The sequence below is a fragment of the Halichoeres trimaculatus genome, unplaced genomic scaffold, assembly GCF_033239565.1.
Source record: "Halichoeres trimaculatus isolate MK-OKI-2021-1 unplaced genomic scaffold, fHalTri1.1 fHalTri1_scaffold_17, whole genome shotgun sequence".
Classification (NCBI taxonomy): Eukaryota; Metazoa; Chordata; class Actinopteri; order Labriformes; family Labridae; genus Halichoeres; species Halichoeres trimaculatus.
In genome coordinates, this window is record NW_027437195.1 from 31,269,339 (window position 1) to 31,288,303 (window position 18,965).

An 18,965-nucleotide genomic window follows, 5' to 3' on the forward strand; every position below is an offset into this window, starting at 1 on the left:
AAAACAGAGTTAGCTTTGTTTTGACATGAAGGTCAGACTGAGAGGGCGTGTCTGAAACTTTATCAACTAATTCAAAGACTCGACTTTTTTTTTTCACGGCCTGAGAAAAATAAAAACACTTGAAAACTCTGGTTAGCTCTTTGCTCTGATGCTTCCTGGTTCAGACACCTCTCACATTTTGCTAACAGCCTCATTCCTCTGGCTCTGAGGAATCCCACAAGCATCAGCAGCAGGTCCAGACACGAGCGCTGCGTCAGTGTGTTATGCTCCGCTCTCAACCAGGACACAACAGAGAAATGGGTCAATAAAAAAAAAAGAGACAGCCCTTATATAATCTGTTACTTCACCACTGATGAAAACACTTTCTCTTTTTGATTCTCTGAAGGAAGGACTCGGACACGACGTGCCGGCTCATTTTTATGGAGAAAAGTATAAAAACAGGGAGGAGGAGTACAGCATGTGGAGTTAAGACAGGAGGAAGCTAAGAAAGTGCTTTTTGTCTCACACTCAGTTTGAAAACTTGATTTCACAGGACTCGAGGTATAAACATAAAAAACAAAGCATGATGGGATAAAAACGTCTCTTCAGAAACAGGCAGCGAGCAGCCAGCTCTCAGAGTGACCTGACGGTGAAAAAGTGGTAAAACATTTTAAAAAGCTACACATTACTTACACACAGTGTTTAAACAGGTTAACAGGTTAGTACTGTACAGTTATTAACGAGGAGGGTACAGAGGGGTTAATAAAGACGTCTGTCGCTCCAGTGACGCTGAGACTAAAGTCTGAGCAGAAAAAAACTTTCAGCCTCCAAAGGTTTGAGAAATCTTTGGTTGGTGTTGGTGAAATCTGCAGATCCGTTCAGCAGCTCCCGCTCGCAGCATCACACCTGAAGTCTCCTCAGCTCAGGCTCAAATAAAACATCAAACACACGGCGCACGCCACTCACACATATTTCACCATCACACACCCTGAACACACGGACGGGAGCTTCTGTCCCGACAGGTTTGGGGAATCTCAGAGTCTTTAAGGCAGGTCTGGTTTGGAGCTCCAGGTAGTGGTTTCTGTAAGTCTTCAGTTCGCTGGTGATGAGCTGCAGGAGGAGAGCGGAGGCCCGGGTTGGAGCTCATACGGGTCCAGAGTAGCTGTAGTGGTTCCCATGCTGAGAGGCGGCCGGCTGGGGGCTCGGTTTGCGCTCCAGGTGCTCGGTCTCTGCCGGGTCGGGTCGCGTGCAGGGAGGGGGGCGCTGCTTGAAGAAGTCGGACACGTATCGGACCTTACAGGGAGGAAGACGCAGATGTCAGAGGAATATTTAGATCATCAATAAGTTGCTTTAATTTTATCTATGTATCTATAACCTGTACGATTAAAACACTGATATCAGCCAATCACAGCCCTCGAACATCAACAGTCCACTCTCGAGAGACGTAAGCTAACATTTTTAAAAAGTTAAAGTTAAGGTCTGCAGGATTTTTCGTTACTTGAAAACTCAACCTTCCTCCTTGGCTCAGGGCCAGCGGCAGCACACACCCACCTCTGACCATGACTATATGAACACACTCACTAGCCCAGCAACCACCTGTAGCATCACGTTTCCACAAGGGAGAGACTCCAGAGCTGTGCACCTGACTTAGCATGTTAGCCCAAGCTAATCATGGGTAATTGACACACACCTGGTTAGCAGAAAGCTAACTCGCATCGCTCTTTGTCGCGTGCTGCTCTTTAAGTTCCTCAAAAGTTAGTGAAAGTGGAGCCAAACTTTAAAAAGCTTTATCTGTTTTGTTTTAGTTTTGAATTACTTTGGTTGTTTTTCTTCCTCCGTGCTACATCCACGATGCTAGCTGCTCTGATTAGCTTCTTCCACTTGCTATTATCAACACACAAAGTCACTTGAGCACTGGGCGCTCTGTGATTGGCTGATGTAACCACGCCTACTCTCTACTCAGAAATATCCTGATACAGCCTTTAGCTTGTGTTTTAGCATTAAGCTCATAATCTAGCCTTTAGCTTTTTTTTATAAGCCTTTAGCTTGTGTTTTAGTCTTTAGCTTTTCTCCTAGCCTTTAGCTAATTTGAGCCTTTAGCTTCTGTATAAGCCTATAGCTTGTGTTTTAGGCTTAATCTAATTTTTTATCCTTCAGCTCATGTTTCGGCCTTATGCTGTATTAGCCTTTTGCTTGTGTGTTTTAGCCTTTAGCTTGTGTCTTAGCCTTTAGCCTGTTAACCATGCTACTCTCTACTCAGAAACATCCTGATACAACCAAAACATCAACATCCAGGCAGAGGGAGGAGACGACTGAGCAGAGTATTCCTGTAAAAGTTGACTTTCTATTTTTAAGGAAATTCCTGCAGACTCTATCTTTTGTCGGTGGAATTCATTTTTGAAATGAACTAAATGAAAAGTGATGTTTTTTTCAGCTAAAGCTCATTAAAGTGAACATCCTGATTTCCAGAAACCGGAGCTGGAGTCTGTGACTCTTTCTTCAGAGAGTGGATGATGAAGCTAAAGGTGTAAATCCTCTGTCTGCTCCTTCATCAGCCTCTAAATGCTAATAATCCTGGATCTCACAGCTTCACTGTGATAAAAAGCTCTTTCCTGCACTCTGAGTCGACTTCCTGCTGTTACACCGGGACGTTTTGGACATGATGAAATCATTTGTGGTATTGAGGGCTGGTAATTTCAGCTGACTCAGAGACTGCTCTGGGTTTTTCTGGGATGAATCCTGTTTCAGCGTCACGCAGAGTCAGAGTGTGAAGCATTCCCTTTGGATTATTAACGTCTTCCTGGAAGAACAGCACAGACGCTTCCAGTCAGCGTCTTCCTCCTGAAACTGCACAGAGGAGCGTTTAAACAGCCTCAAACTGAAGGTGGTGAACTCACAGTGAGCACAGCGATGAGCGCCCCCTGCAGCAGCCCCACCAGCACGTCGCTCCAGTGGTGTTTGTAGTCGGACACGCGCGTGTATCCCACGTAGACGGCAAACGCCACCAGGAAGAACTGGATGGTCGGTCGCACCAGACGCGTCCATTTCCCCTGCATCCGCGCCTGAACGTAGAGCTGCACATACCAGAAGAGAAAATACCTTTACTGTGACTGCATTCTGTGCAACAAACAGAAAATTTAAGAAGCTGGTGGAAAAAAAAGGCAAAAATAATCACACACACACACACACACACACACACATAAAAACACACTCTGCTCATACGACTGTTAAAAAACATGAGAGTTAAATCAAATAAGTCTGATCCAGTCTTATTTGATTTAACTCTGTTGTTTTTTTTAGTTTCATGAAGGTTTGTCTCCTCAGCAGTCTTTAAAGAAATATCAGGTTTGACCATAAAAACCCTCCTAACATTCTTCTAGCCTGTAGCTCATGTTGTAGCCTTTAGCTTATGTGTTTAAGCCTGTAGCTTGTGTTCTAGCTGGTATCTTGGGTTGTAGCCTTTAGCTTATGTGTTTAAGCCTGTAGCTTGTGTTCTAGCTGGTATCTTGGGTTGTAGCCTTTAGCTCATGTGTTTTAGCCATAAACTTGTGTGTTTCAGCCTGCAGCTCATGTTGTAGTCTTAAGTTCTTGTAGTTAAGCTTTAAGCTTGTGTGTTTTAGCCTTTAGCTTGTGTTTTTTACCCTGAGCTTGTGTGTTTTAGCTTAAAGATTGTGTGTTTAAGCTTTTAGCTTGTGAGTTGTAGCCTTTAACTTGTGTGTTTTAACGTTAGCCTATGTGTTTGAGCCTTAAGTGTTCGTGTTTTAGCTTTTAGCTTGTATTTTTTAGCCTTTAGCTTGTATTTTTGGCCTTGAGCTTGTGTGTTTTAGCCTGAAGCTAGTGTTATAGCCTATAGCTTATGTGTTTTAGCCTTTAGCTTTTGTGTTTTAGCCTATAGCTTTTGTGTTATAGCCTGTAGCTAGTATTAGCCTTTAGCTCATGTGTTTTAGCTTTAAGCTTGTGTGTTTAAGCCTGTAGCTCCTGTTGTAACCTTTAGCTGCTGTGTTTTAGCATGAGATCATGTGTTATAGCTTTTAGCTTTTGTGTTTGAGCCTGTATCTAGTGTATTTAAGCCTTTAGATCATGTGTTTTAGCTTTTAGGGTGAGTGTTTTAGCCTTTAGCTTTTGTGTTTTAGCCTATAGTTGGTATGTGTTAGCCTATAGCTTTTGTGTTTTAGCCTGAATCTAGTGTTGTAGCCTTTAGCTGATGTGTTTTAGCCTTTAGCGTGTGTGTTTTAGCCTTTAGCGTGTGTGTTTTAGCCTATAGCTTGTGTGTGTGTTATTAACATTTATGGGTCTAGACCTGTAAATGTTTTTGTAAAGTGTCTTGAAATAACATTTGTTATGATTTGGTGCTATACAAATTAAGATTGATTGATTGTTTGCACCTTTAGCTTGCTTGTTTTAGCCTTTAGCTCATGTTTGCCTGTAGCCAGTGTTTTTGCCTTTAGCTAGTGTGTTTTAGCTTTTTGTGTGTGCTTTAGCCTGTAGCTCGTAGTTTAGCTTTTAGCTTGTGTTTGTATTCTTTAGCTAATGCTCTATCACTCTTCTGTTTAGCTTGAGAAGGGAGACTTTTTTAATTTCCCTGAGAAACTCCTCACTGCCCCTTTAACAAAATATGACCAGTTGTAAATTAAAACCACAGATCTTTGTTTTTATTTTTTGGACCTGAATCCCATTTACAGACACAGATAAAGAGCCATGGATATAATTCGCTCTTTAAAAATACTTTTTAGACTTGTATTATCCTGTATTTTAACCCTTTGTTGCAGAAATAAAAAGGGGATAAAAAGTCATAAAAACATATATTTGACTTTAAACTCTGAGCTCCAATCGTCTCCTGTATTTACGGTTTAAAAATAATTTCCCTAAAAGGAAGGAAGACCTGGTCCACCTGACCCCCCAGAGGTCAGAGGTCAGCGTGTGTGTGAGATCTGGACTCTGCAGGTTTAATAAACGCGGCTCGCTCTTGTTCCGATCATTGTTCAGTGTGTCTCCTCTCAACAATGGTGTTTGCAAACATCAGCTGAGCGCCCCGCGTCTAACGCCTCCTTCTGTTTTCAGCCACTTCAGGGTGTTTTTGGTAAACACGACATTTCACAGCCGCAGAGACGACGAACCACCAACTCACCGACAGGAAGAGCATGCAGTACATCCCGAAGGAGGAGTGTCCCGAGTAGAAAGACAACCTGAGGAGCAGAACGATGAAACCGTCATTTTTCACTGCCAGGATTTTAGTTTGCACAAACACAGAAACACAGAAACCTGTTCCTGGAGGTCTCACCTGGACTCCGTCACGTTGCGAGGGTTTCCTGTGCAGTTGATCTGCAGCATGTACCCGTTACAGCTGACCGGAGCGCACACCGACAAGAAATGTGGGCGGGGTCGGCCAATGGTGAACTTGGCCAGGTCAGTCAGCGATTGGCTCACGGCTCCTCCGAACAGGAAGGTGCCGACCACCTTGTACAGCGCCGACAGGTACTGGTTGAACTGGGAGTTGGAGTGCAGGCGCTTGGTGTGCACCAGGTAGGCCTCTCCGGTAGTGATCTGTGAGCAGAGAGAGGAGACGCCGTGACGGTGGTTCAGGGGTTTTTACCCAGCGTGCAGAGGAGGATCAGGTGAGGACTCACGATGACGATGGAGCAGGTGATGGTGACCGCCGCCATGGCTCCGTGGGAGATGGTGTCCCTCCTGTAGGGGTAGCTGATGCTCTTGTCATCGCAGTAGATGCCTCTCTGGTACGGAGTGAACATGAGCGTCAGGATGGCCGAGGGCAGAGCAGCTGGAGGAGGAAGAGACACAAACACAGACTTTAAACCTGCTGCTGAAAGAAAGAGGACGACAGCGATCAGAGTCTGCGCCCTGCAACTGCAGAAATGACTTTCTACCACTTTATGATCACTAAACGTGAAAGAGATCCAGGATGGAGCAGAGCAGGATGAAACATGTCGATGCAGAAAGAAGTCAGCGCTGCACGCTCCGTGTTCATCTCTTTATTTCCTGGTTTGCAGATACTGAAGAGGAAAAGCTTCACTTTGCAAACCCTGTTTCTAAATCCATGACAAATAATGCTTTAGTTTGAGAAACGCTTTGTTAAGCCACAAAGCTTCATTCCCCTGCAGCTCTGAGTTTCACGGACAAACAGAAACTCAAACACACACGCTGCAAACACAGAGGAGGAAACACTGAGCGAGTGAAAGTGCTGCAGTCCATCAGGAGACACTTTGTTGGACGTGGATCCTTCAGCTGAGCCATGACACGTGAACCAAAACAGGAGGAGGAGCAGGAAACAGCTAAACACACACTGATGGACCTCACTCCTCCAGATCCAGGTCTGAGGGCCTCTCTGTGAGGATGTGGGACAGGACGGCCCTGACTCCTGACACCGTGACGCCATGTTTGGTCTGCGGAGGGCCTGGGAGCCAAGCGCTGAGCCGGGACACACGTGTCACCTTAAAGGACTCTCAGAAACCTGCGGTGACAAACTGCTCCTGTGGCAGAAATATGGTTTTTACAGTTTAAACAAAAGAGTCAGAGTCCAGAGCAGCAGAGACACATAAAGCTGTCTCCTAAATCTGAGCGGGGACAATGGTCCGATCTGAAGAGAGCCTCCAAACTGCAGCTCCTCCACTGTTTTCCTGCCGTGAAGAATGAGTGGATGAGTTTAAAGAGCCGGGGATGGATGAGAGACGCTCGCCTCTGACAAACAACTTCCTTCCTGCAGAGAGACTGAGGTCTGACGGGCTGGACGCCACAAAAACACACAAACGGATAAACAAACGGATAAACAAATGAATGAACTTTGTTTTAGTGAATTAACAGTCTGAAAAAGATCATGTCTTCAAAAAAAAATATATGATAAACAAAATGTTCTTGCGTGAAAAGTAGAGCACCAAGAGCTGTGGTCAGCAATGTGCAGTTCCTGTGCAGCCGTGTAGCTCTTTCCAGGAGTTTTACTCTCTGATGGATAAAATATGAAAGCCTGTGTTTAAAGTTTTTTCCTGGTTGTAAAAAATTACTTCTTCTGCTTCTAAATCTACTTAAAAACCACAGACAGCTTCCACCTTAACCAGTCGTCTGTTTCTGCAGACTACGACCCGTGTTCCAGCTCAGCGACGTGTTTCGTGTTGATGCGTTCGACTCTTTCCCCGTCCTGCTGTTTGCTTGTGTTGCAAACATGTGAATGACCCTGACATGTGAATCCCAGAGGCCTCCTCCTTCAGCAGCCAAACAACAGACGTGACCTCACTGATGTAACCCTCAGAGGTCGCTCAGGTCAGCGGCGACGGCGTCCAGGGTTCGAGGCAGAAACTGACGGTTCAGGGAAGTTCAACGACTCCTGGTTTTTCTCTCTCTGCTGCTGCTGCTGCAGATCCCGTTAATCAAGACGACGCATTTCTCTTTCTGAAGCGTTAAAGACAAATATCTGAGGAAATGAACTCTTCAACACAAAAAGCACGATACATAATTAATCATACACTGTAAAAAATACACTGTAAAATAACAGTAAGATACGAGCAGCAGGGATGGACACTAATTTCCTGTTTTTTTACAGAGCACGTACTGTAATTCATTTTTTACTGTATGATATCATAAATGGGCCTTTAATTAAAAAAGTTACTATAACGATATAGATATCGATTTAGAGATGTAGATAAAGATTTAGTCCTGTTATGTTTTAAAGCAGATTTGGTTTCTCTGATCCTTTAATATTTGATAACTGCTCTAACGCACAAGCAGCTGCCCTGCTCAAACTTTCCCTGTGTCATAGGCTGTAAAACATTAACCACAGTGAAATAAAAAACAAAAATCTACAGTCTTCCCCAAAACCATCCTCCAGTCCTTGTGGTGTAAAATGAAGCTGAATGATTCATAACTTTTTTGCTAACAGGCTAAAAGTTGACGAAGTTGGGATTTTATAGAGATGGGGATCTAAAAATAACAAACCAAGTGTGAAGTGACAAAATTGTAAAGCATAATATTCCTCCTTAAAACCTTTAAAAGAAAAATAATAATACAATTTTTTTTTTCAAAGAAAAGTCTCTTTACATTATTCAAGTGGAAAAATTCAACTACTGCAGCTCTCCTCTAGCAGGCCTCCCTGCGTGTACATTTAAACCTCTGCAGATTACCCAGAATGCATCAGCACGCCTGGTCTTTAACCAGCCCAAAGCAGCACCTACACCCCACTGTTGATCTCTCTTCACTGGCTTCCAGTGGCAGCTCCAATCAGATTCAAAGCTCTTCTTCTGGCTTACAAACACTGACAGGACCGGCTCCTGCCTACCTGGGGTCCCTCCTTCTGGTCCTCTACGCTCTGAAAGACGCCTGGTGCTCTCAGCCCAGCACGGCTCCAAATCTCTAGCCAGACTCTTCTCCTCTGTTGTTCCCAGATGGTGAATGAATTACCTAACTCTATACGATCCACAGAGTCCCTTTCTACTTTAAGAGACGTCTGAAGACTCATCTGTTCAGGAAACACTTAGGCCTTAAGCTTTTCAGCATTAATTACTGAATGTTGTTAAAGATTGAAGTATGATGTTGCAGCAATTAAAAGTGGTTTGTTGCCTTGTTGATTATTCACCCCCCCATCTACCAACAAAAAAAAATCCTGCTCTTAATTGCAGCTAGTTTTTCCTTCTGTCTAAATTCTTTTTTGTGTCGTACATCACTTTGAACAAAAGCGTCTGCTAAATGAAACTGGAAAACAACTCCGTGCTTTTATTTTGAAAGTGTGATGTTTGTGTTTTTTCATTTGGACGCAGAAACTCTGAAACTCTGAAGGTCACGTTAGTGTTGGTGCGGCTCTCTGACATGATTCAGATTTCTAACGTGGCTCCTTGTTAAAGAGCAGGCAGGGTTCAAGACTTATACTGCAACCAGCCAGCAGGGGGAGCTTTTACCCTCTTGGCTTCATGGTCAGTTAATGATTTTGGTGCCACACTGCTAAAGTAAACGTCAGTGTGAGGGAACATTTCTGCTTTGGTTTGATAAAATTTGTTAAAGGTTTCATGTTTTGAGTTATAATCTTTGCACACCTGGATCCCAGCGAGGCCACAGAGACGAGATAAGACACAGTTTGAGACTAAAAGTCTTGATATAAAAAAGCTTTTCCAAAGAATCCCTGACGACAAACCTTTCTTTAAACATCCGTCACTCCTCGGACTTTCCCTGGAAAAGTTCCCCGACTTACAGGAAATGATTCACTCCCTTGTCAATAACAGTTTTCCTGAATTTAGCAAAAGATAACCGCCCAAAAACATCAAGTCCAAGACCACCAGAAAGGACGGAGAGGCTCTGACAGAAAGGACGGAGAGGGTCTGACAGAAAGGACGGAGAGGGTCTGACAGAAAGGGGGTCTGAATCAGAGGTCAGATCTTCTGTAACAGGAGCACAGAGCTGATCCAGCGCCAACACAAACCAGAGACTCATCTTTAAAGAGCAAATATTGGTTTTCTGAGCAGCTCACAGTGTGACGTGGAAACACCAGTTACAAATCCCTGTTACCCTCTAAACCCCGAGCGGCCAAGGCAAACAGAGCGTCTGACAGTCTCCTGCTGAGATTTACAGGCAGATCTCAAACAAATGTTCTCATAAAGCCTGAGACCTGCTCCTCTTCCTCACCGGGCTCAGTGACTCTCAGACGCTCCCCGGGCCTGAATAACAGGAACACTTCCCACTTCCCGCTGGGTCACAGGTCAGGGGGAAGTTGTACTTGTGTCTGATCCCAGATTCCAGCGTGTTTATTTTCTCAGAGTGGAATCAGAGCTTCACCGCTGCCAGAGCAGATTGTGAAAGCGTAAAACAATACTTTCCCTGATTCCTCTTCGTCTCTCCTGTGGACTCTTTGTTACCGAGACAAAAAGTCAGCAGAGACGGCCAACAGCACTTTCTGCTTCCACAGCAGATTTAAAGTTCGTCAAGACAGAGCAGAGAAATGTCACAACGTGTAAAACATGTCTCGCTCACGGTGAAACAGAGTCTGTTTTTCTCTCAGAGTCACAGTTTGAGCTCTGACGGTCAGAGGGTCGGTTTCACTTTGAGCTTCATGTCCGCTGAAGAAGGAGGGCAGGAACACAAGAAGAAGAGGAGGAATCCTCAGTCACACTTCATCATATATGAAATATGTTTTAGATCTAAATGGGGATATTTATTAAGCTTAGCTAAACTTTTAAAGTAAACTCTAAAACCTGCAAAAGATAACAATAAAAGTGGGAGCTGATTAAAAAACAATAAAGTTATTAACTGGCTTTGTAATCAATTAATCAAGATTAATTATGATTAATTACAATTAATTGAAATTAATCACGTTTTAATCACAAATAAATATTTGACAAAGAAGCAATATTAGCTAAATTCTGATGGATTGGAGGCATTCCTAATTAAAAACCACATTTTTCAGTAGCATGCGATCAAACTGCTTTCTTCCTCAGATACAAAGATTTTTTTTTATTAATTTAATGTGTGAAATAAAAGTTTTACTTTAAAATTTTTAGAGTTAACACTTAAACCTGCAAAAAAACAGCAGCTAAGAGGGAAGCTGATAAAAACAAACAATAAAATTATTTACTGGCTATCAGAATTAATTAATCACAATTGATCTCAATAAATCGCAATTAATCAGGATTTAATCACAAATCAATATTTGACATGAGAGGCTTTATTTTTAATTTAAATTCATGTTTTTAAGGACTTTTTGTGAACTTTGAACATGTACAGCAAAACTTTCTCAAAAGGAGAGCAAAAGGCCCTGGTTTTGGCGGCCATGTTTTTGGTGCATTTCTGATTAAACCATATTTTTCAGCATCATGTAATAAAACTATTCTTTCTTACATACAGAGAAGTTACATTTTTTAATTTGATGTTTGAAATATAAGTCATACTTTGAAAATTTTAGAGTAAATGCTCAAAATGCAAAAAAACAGCAGTTAAGGTGAGAGTTGATAAAAACTAATCAAATTATTTACTGGCTTTGTAATTAATTAATCGCAATTAATCACAATTAATTGCAATTAAATCACAAATCAATTTTTGACACAAGAAGCAGTATTTCAAATTTAAATTCTTTTTTTTAAGGTTTTTTTGGGTGAACTTTAAACATGTAAAGCAGAACTTTCTTATAAGCAGAATTAAAGCTCTGGTTTTGGCGGCCATGTTTTCAGTGCATTCCTGATTAAAAACCAATTTTTCAGTGCCATGCAATCAAACAGCGCTCTTTCTCAGATACAGAGTATTAATTTTTCTAATTTAATGTGTGAAACAAATCTTTCACTCCTCTCAGTCCTCACAGAGGACACGCTGACCCCCCCTCAGTGGTCTGTAATAATAGAGCTGATAACAGAGTCCGTCTCTCTGAAGACAGAAACTCTCTGAGGACGCTGCTGCTGCTGCAGGTTGATACCACTTCCTGACTGCTGCTGGTGTGGAGAGCTAGCTGTGTGTGTGTGTGTGTGTGTGTGTGTGTGTGTGTGTGTGTGTGTGTTTTGAAGGCCACTGGGCCTCCCCCCTGGCAGCCTGCAGCCTGTTACCTGGACGTCCTCCTCTCCCTGAGCAGAACAAAGAGTGGTTGGAGCAGACTTCATAGAGGAGCTGAGAGCCGCTCCACCTGCTGGACTAATGAGGTCTGAGAGCTGAGGAGTGACGGAGCGCGTCCTGTCACCAGAATAAATCCTCTCTAACGAGGAACCTGCTGCTGGTCTCAGACGTTCAGGCCCTCGCCTCATCACTGATGATGATAAACGCAGCAGATTAGTGTCTTCATGTCGGGGTGTTTGGAGACTGTAGGAGCTAAGCTAAGCCTGTGTCTTTAAAAAGGTTTTACTTTATAGCATTGATGACATCATCACTTTGATGACATCACTGCCTTGAGGTATTGCAGGGGTGAGGTTATCCTTTCTTTAACTAACTGTGTGGTAGCGGGAATTTGGGAGCAGAGCAGTTTCTCTTTCTTTCAGGATGAACTCAGACACCACTCGTTTTTTTAATGATGCATTAAACTCAGTTACGACGTCTGTAACTGTCTTCCTGGACTTTGGAGCGTGCATCACGTTCAAACCGTCCGCAACACAACCATCACCTTTAAATATCAGAATCATTTCCTCTTCTCAAACACGACCACGACACGTTTAAAGACACGTTCAGAAACCAGAGACGACCAGGCCAGAAACACGACTCTGTGAGCTTTACCAGAAACAAGAAGCAGAGACACACACCTTCTTACACACACACACACACACACACACACACACACACACACACACACAAACACACACTTTCTCTTCAGCATCGCTCTTTCACTTTCACACAGGAATGTCAGGGAGCACAAGTCAACACTACCCACTTGACTTTGACACTTATTTGGCAGATGATATGTGTGTGTGTGTGTGTGTGTGTGTGTGTGTGTGTGTGTGTGTGTGTGTGTGTGTGTGTGTGTGTGTGTGTGTGTGTGTGTGTGTGTGTGTGTGTGTGTGTGTGTGTGTGTGTGTTTCAAATGTTGCAGCAAACTGTAGAAATGGTGCAGAGACAAACAGCAGCAGCTGTTGGTCGTCTCCTCTAAAGACAGCTTCATGTCAGTCCTGTTTTCAGAAAAACATCTTCATCATTCAGCTTTAACACACACACACACACACACACACACACACACACACACACACACACACACACACACACACACACACACACACACACCAACAAATCTTCATGTCCTTAGTGTTGATTCTCCCTCAGATAAAGTTGATGTGATCCCTCGAGGTAACGCAGCCAAATGACTCAGATTCAGATATTTTCCATCTTAGGTTTTTAACATGAGCTAAACTGGACGGTGAATAAAGAGACGATACAGAACGTTTGACTTTGGTTCAGCACAGAGTCAATAATTTAACTACTATTAGCAGAAATCATCTCACTGAGATAAAAAAAACCTCAGAGATGGTAAAGTTTTCACCCAGAAACAAGCCGTTTAACCACTGAATAAATCGATGGGTCAGCAGTAAAACTTGAAAACACTGAGGCCAGATTATTCCTCAGTCTCCTTCAGGAATCAGCAGGAAGTAAAACTGCTCTGATTTTATCCTCTGACTTCCTGTCAGGCCAGGAGCTCAGGAACTTTCACAGGAAGCGTTAAAGTCATGATCAGTTTTTATTCAGAGAGAAACAAATCACCCAGACGTCGTATCAGGAGGTATCTTTGGGATCAGGGATGGGCATTGATAAGATTTCATCGATATCAATGCCCTTATCGATTTCCCTTATTGATTCGATTCTTTATCGATTCCCTTATTGATTCCTTCTTTTTCAAGTGAATTAATGTAATTGGTCACTGGATCTGAATATCTCCTGGTGTAAATATACAGAAATAAATAAATTGCACGTCACGTGACCTTGATGTACAGTTTTGTAATATGTTATCGACTCAAGTAGGCCATCTAGTGTCTTAAAGTGGTTATAGCAATATTCTCAGTTGTTTGGAACCTAAGCCAACCGTGAGCCTAACTTTTCTTTCATTTGCCTGAAAAGTTGTTGAAGGTTGAAATTCTACTCTACTACTACTCTACTCTTCTAAGTTATATCGATGTATGCTAACTGCTAGTGTATCAATGCAATTCCCCGTATACATTAGCATCAAGCTAGCGCTATTTTGTTTATTTTGAATGTATTGAATTGGGATTTCCTGTGAGAGAGTAATGTAGATTACTTTGAGTGTTCAGTTCGTCAGGAAAACTTCAAGCTAGAAATTCTTAAACAGGGTTTTCTTGGGAAACGTTAGCTAACTGCTAAGCTAAGATAGCTGCAGCAGACTATTCACATAAGGTCCTGCTGCTCTGGCGTAGTGTAAAGAATCGAACGACAATCGTTCAGCATAAAGGCTAACGATATCCATGGATTGAAACATTTCTGATCGATTCTCCACAGGAACCAGTTTTCGATTCCCATTTCCTGATCAGTAACTGAGACCCAACATGAAGACCAGATGAAGAGTCTGACCTCCAGACTTCTGCAGAATTACAGACCTGTTCCCACCAAGGGGTCTGGTCTGGATCCGTACAGTCTGGTCCAGGTTGGATTAATAAAACCTGAGCTTGGGTTTCCACAGCCAAAGAAAACACCACAAAATGTGCCGTAACGAGATCATAGGAGCTGAACAACTTGGTGGAAATGACGGACATACTGATCCAACCCAAGGAGGGGTCCACTGATTGGTGGAAAGAATGGTCACTTCCTGTGTGACACTGGTAAAAAAGAACAATAAATGACCCTGCCATGTTTAATTTCCAGTCGACTGAAATCCTAATCTTGGTTTACTGTGTCATGTTTTTATCACAGGTGCCCTGTCAGCATCCAGCTTACACGCTGCCAACCGTACCAAGAAAGGTCACGGTCGACTGTGGAAACTCAAAAAGGATCAGGCAGACCTGTACCAAACTGTGCTGATCCAAACCGGACCACTTGGAGAAAACCGGGCTAAAGGGTTAAAGAGCAAATTGCAGATCTCTGACCTCATCTTAAAGGTCACTCCAGGTCAGGAATCAGAGAAACCAGGATCACAGCGTCGTCCCTGAAGCTGCTTTAGGAGCTCACTGACCTGAAGACTGAATCTGACCAATCAGGTTGGATTTATTCTGGTTCTGATTCTGAGGAATCTGGACCAAAGTGTGTGGCCTCAAACACAAAGGGAGCAGCCCGTGACCTCCTTTAGTCCCAGACCCTGAGCCGAGCCGCTTCATGTGAACATTGTGAATCATTTCACCGTCTTTGAGGTCAGGATCCAGAGTCCTGACGCTTTTTCTCAGAGTTAGAAGAAAAAAGATTTTAAAAAGTATCAACAGAAAACTGTGGAAAGAGCAGAAACTTGTGAGGAAGATAAAAAAAGAAACAAAGGATGAACAGACTGTGCTCTGAAAGCTCACCTCAGTTATCTCCAGGAGTTCACAGAGACGCTACACAGAGCTGAGAGACAGGATGATAACAATATGCTCTGTGTGTGTGTGTGTGTGTGTGTGTGTGTGTGTGTGTGTGTGTGTGTGTGTGTGTGTGTGTGTGTGTGTGTGTGTGTATGTGTGTGTGTGTGTGTGTGTGTGTGTGTGTGTGTGTGTGTGTGTGTGTGTGTGTGTGTCACAAACAGCAGCAGGATGGAGGATGGACTACAGAGAGGAAGAGGGATGAATAAAACACTGAGCAGAATCACAGATCAGTTACAAAGTGGACGGTCAGCACATTCCTGCTGTATCACACACACACACACACACACACACACACACACACACACACACACACACACACACACACACACACACACACACACACACACACACACACACACACACACACACACACTCATTTTAAAATGAGGGGGACCAGAGCTGATGGCAGTTTACGCTGCTCGCTCAGATTACTGTTATCGAGAAGAAAACAAACAGAGGAGAATGAAGATTCAGATAAAAAGGAGAAAATTAAAAAGAAGAACTTTAGTTTCTGAGCGTGGAGCTGAAATCTGAACGTAGAGACCAGAACAGGATCCAGATACAGACACCTCGCTGACAGCTTTAACCCTTTAACGCCAACAAAACACTGCTTCTGGTGTCAAACCGTCTCTCTGACTTTCTAACGTTTTTATCTTAAATACATCTTCACAGGAAGTGTCCCTAAAACACAAAGTAGGTGTCTCATTTCATCTTCTTTTAGAGCCAAAACCGTACAGAGCTCAGACCCTTAAATTAAAAAAGGTTGAAAAACTTTTCTGTTTTTTTTTTAAACATGACTGAACAGTTAAATCTCCACTTAATTTGATTTTTCATTTTTGACGACAACAGATTTTCTATTGGACACCTCAGGGTAACATTAGACCATGATAAATGAATGAAAGTTTATTCTGAAAATGTAGAAGAAGAATAACATGACGGAGACAGCCTTCCCAAAAGGTGGAGCTGAAACCTTGAGGATCAGGAGGTCTGGCTTATCTTTGGAGACCAGACCAGAGCCCAGCCTCCCTTTGACAGCGCCCCCTGCAGGTGGCTGGAGCCCAGACTCTCCAGTTTTTATTTATTTCAAACAGAAACAGAACGCCTCAATATTTAAAACTCAAAGATGATTTTTAACACTAACGAGCTGTGATAAGACAAAAATGGCATTAACGCAATTTAGATGATTAATTTTTTCTAGAAAATATTGAAACTGTTTTAAGATAAATTAATAATAACTAATAAATTTTACTATTTCAGCCTTTTTAATATGTGTTTCGTATTTGAAAGGCATCTTCTCGTAACCTCTGCTCTAATTTGATAAAAGGAAAGTTAAAGCTCCTGTGTGAACTTTCTGATTGTGCTGGGTTTGGCGCCCCCTAGGGGAAAGCAGTCACTGATTTTGTCCTGTAAATGTGTCTTTCTCATCTAAAATCCCAGCTTGCTCTTCTCTAACAGAGAAATGAGTCATTTAATATTAAAAACAAGCTAAAATCAGCAGCGAGCACTTTCTGGTTTGTTCGTCACTTTGATGCCTGGCCCCCACCAGAAAATAAAAAATGAAAAATAACTCTTAATAATCATCACTCTGCTTCTCAATCGTCTTTTTTTGTCTTTTTAAGTCACAGACAGGCTCCAGTATTTATTCCTCTCTCTGTACATCCTTTTTAAATCTCCTCAGAGGAGCTTTAAAGCCTCCAAACTTGGCATTTTTCACCTTCCAGCGTTTCCTGCAGCACGTACTCTGCTCTGTGAGACGTGTTGTTAATATTTCCCTCATTTCGTAATCTGAAAGTTCACAGCAGGTTATCTCTCTTTAATGTGAACCTCAGTGCTCCTGTTTTCACTTTTTAAAGGCTGATGACGAAGCCTCACATCACAAACCACCGCTGTGATGATGAAGCCTGAACTTATTCTGAGTCATCTGGAGAAATCATCAGCTCATCTGACGATTATTCATCGATTACACAAACGCTTCATGATGAAGACTCCTTCCTGGATAGCTGAGACCATCCAGGGGAGAGATTTTACTCATTAAACTTGTTAGCAAACTGAGAGGACGTTAATCAGCTGATCCAGGATCAGAGAGGGTAACCATCACTCCTCTGCAGACGTTAACGAGGATTTTATCTGCTTTGAGTGTGAATATCTCACTCTGGAGACGTGTTTACCTCGCAAACGGACCTGAGAGGTGTTGATGATGGTGTGCTGATAAGATGCACACACACACACACACACACACACACACACACACACACACACACACACACACACACACACACACACACACACATGTATGTCCACACAGTGTGAGTGTGGAGGAGGCTGCAGAGGAGGACGGTCATTATCATTCCTGCTTGTCACTCAGCACAAAGACCCATGACTGAACACACACACACACATAGAAACACACACACACACACACACACACACACACACACACAGGGGCTGAAAAAAACATCTCCAGAGAGTAAAGTGTGTGATGGATGAAGGTGTTCGGCCTCCGTTGGCCTCACGCTGACAGAAATGTGACACAAACAGCTGGAAGATGTCGACCCTGTTCATGGCTTTGTGTCTCCTGCAGAGCCGGAGCGAGTCGGGACACGTCGGTTTGTTCCCTGCACACTGCACACACACAAGGGAGCCCACCCTCAACACACACACACACACACACACTTAACACACACACACCTGGTCTTTAGTTTCCAAAACAGGATCCTGACTGTCACACACACAGAGATTCATGAAGGGGGCCCAGGCCCGGCCCCCCCTAACCCTGAGGGGTGCAGGAAGCGGCGAGCGCAGAGAGCGTGGAGATTATTCATGGAAGAAGAAACAAAAGAGGAGAAACACACGCTGAGCCAACACACTGCTCCACAGGTCCAAGAGAAAACACAGCACATGGACTCAGAGTGTGTGTGTGTGTGTGTGTGTGTGTGTGTGTGTCTGACAGAGAGATAAGTGTGTGTGTCACCTGAGAAACTTCTCACTAACTGTTGGGAAACACTCTCCAGCCTGTTTGAACAGGACACACAGCCATGATGTTCCTCATTGATCCAACACACTTCAGGAAGTGATCACTGACTTTATACACACGATAACAGCTCTGAACAAGGAGTGTGTGTGAGTGAGTGTGTGTGTGGGTTTGTGAGTGTGTGTGAATCTGCAGGCAGGAGCAACAAGTGGCTGATGTGAGGCAGATCTCTAAACCCTGACTTTGATCCACTCTGAGTCATATTCTGGATTAAACCCTGTCAGTAACAGATTAAATTCAGTAACGGGTCAAAGATCTGAAACTTTCTGTCATTTCCTCCAAACTGTCAGAAAAACTTAAAGGCAGAGAGAGAAACTCACCAACAAAGACGCAGAGAACATCCACCACCACCAGGATCATCTTCTTCCCTTGCTCCGTCATGGTTCCTCCTCCTCTCGGACTCTCAGCGCCTCTGATCCGCTCCGGGTCCAGGTCTGGGGTTTTCTCAGAAAGTAGGCTACAACCAGGAGGTGGACCTGCCCGCTCTTCCGGTGCTCCGCTCCGCTCCTCTCTGCGGTCTACCTGCCGTCCGTCAGCCCGTCTGTCTGCGCCTGCGTCTGTCGCTCCGTCGCTCTGTGCGCCCCCTCAGGTGAGCGGCAGAGACGCGTCAGTCCGCGTCCCCCCAGTCCGGCCCTCCTCTACAGGCTCTGGTTTCCTGGAGTCCTCCTCTCAGACTGAAGGACCGCCCCCCTCACCTGGCCTACTTTCTGTCTCCTTTGCTCCTGTTCCTCTGTTGACAAATCAAATCTCTCCATCCAACCACGTGATCACTTTATGACCCTGGATCAGAGGCGTGTTAGCCTATTTATGTCTGTTACATAACATTAATATTAATATCAACAATTAAAACAATAATAACTTTATTTTTACAGGTTTTTCTCTAAAGATGTAACAAAGTGCTTTATAAAACAAGAACATACAAGCTGTAAGTGTTAAAAGTAAAAAGAAAAGGTTTACTTCATACATATTTATTTATTTATATTTAAAAGTAATTTGAA

At 43.3% G+C, this 18,965-nt stretch overlaps 1 protein-coding gene across 1 annotated transcript; it reads right to left on the reverse strand.

The window, feature by feature from the left end:
• Window positions 1-274: 274 nt before the first annotated feature.
• On the reverse strand, window positions 275-18,646 carry plpp2a (phospholipid phosphatase 2a). Its single transcript, XM_074692092.1, has 6 exons — window positions 18,288-18,646; window positions 5,607-5,758; window positions 5,261-5,523; window positions 5,108-5,165; window positions 2,877-3,053; window positions 275-1,272 (listed from the first exon to the last, which is right to left on the reverse strand). The coding sequence occupies exons 1-6, from the start codon at window positions 18,346-18,348 to the stop codon at window positions 1,123-1,125; spliced, it is 861 nt and encodes a 286-aa protein (XP_074548193.1). The 5' UTR covers window positions 18,349-18,646; the 3' UTR covers window positions 275-1,122.
• Window positions 18,647-18,965: the final 319 nt, after the last annotated feature.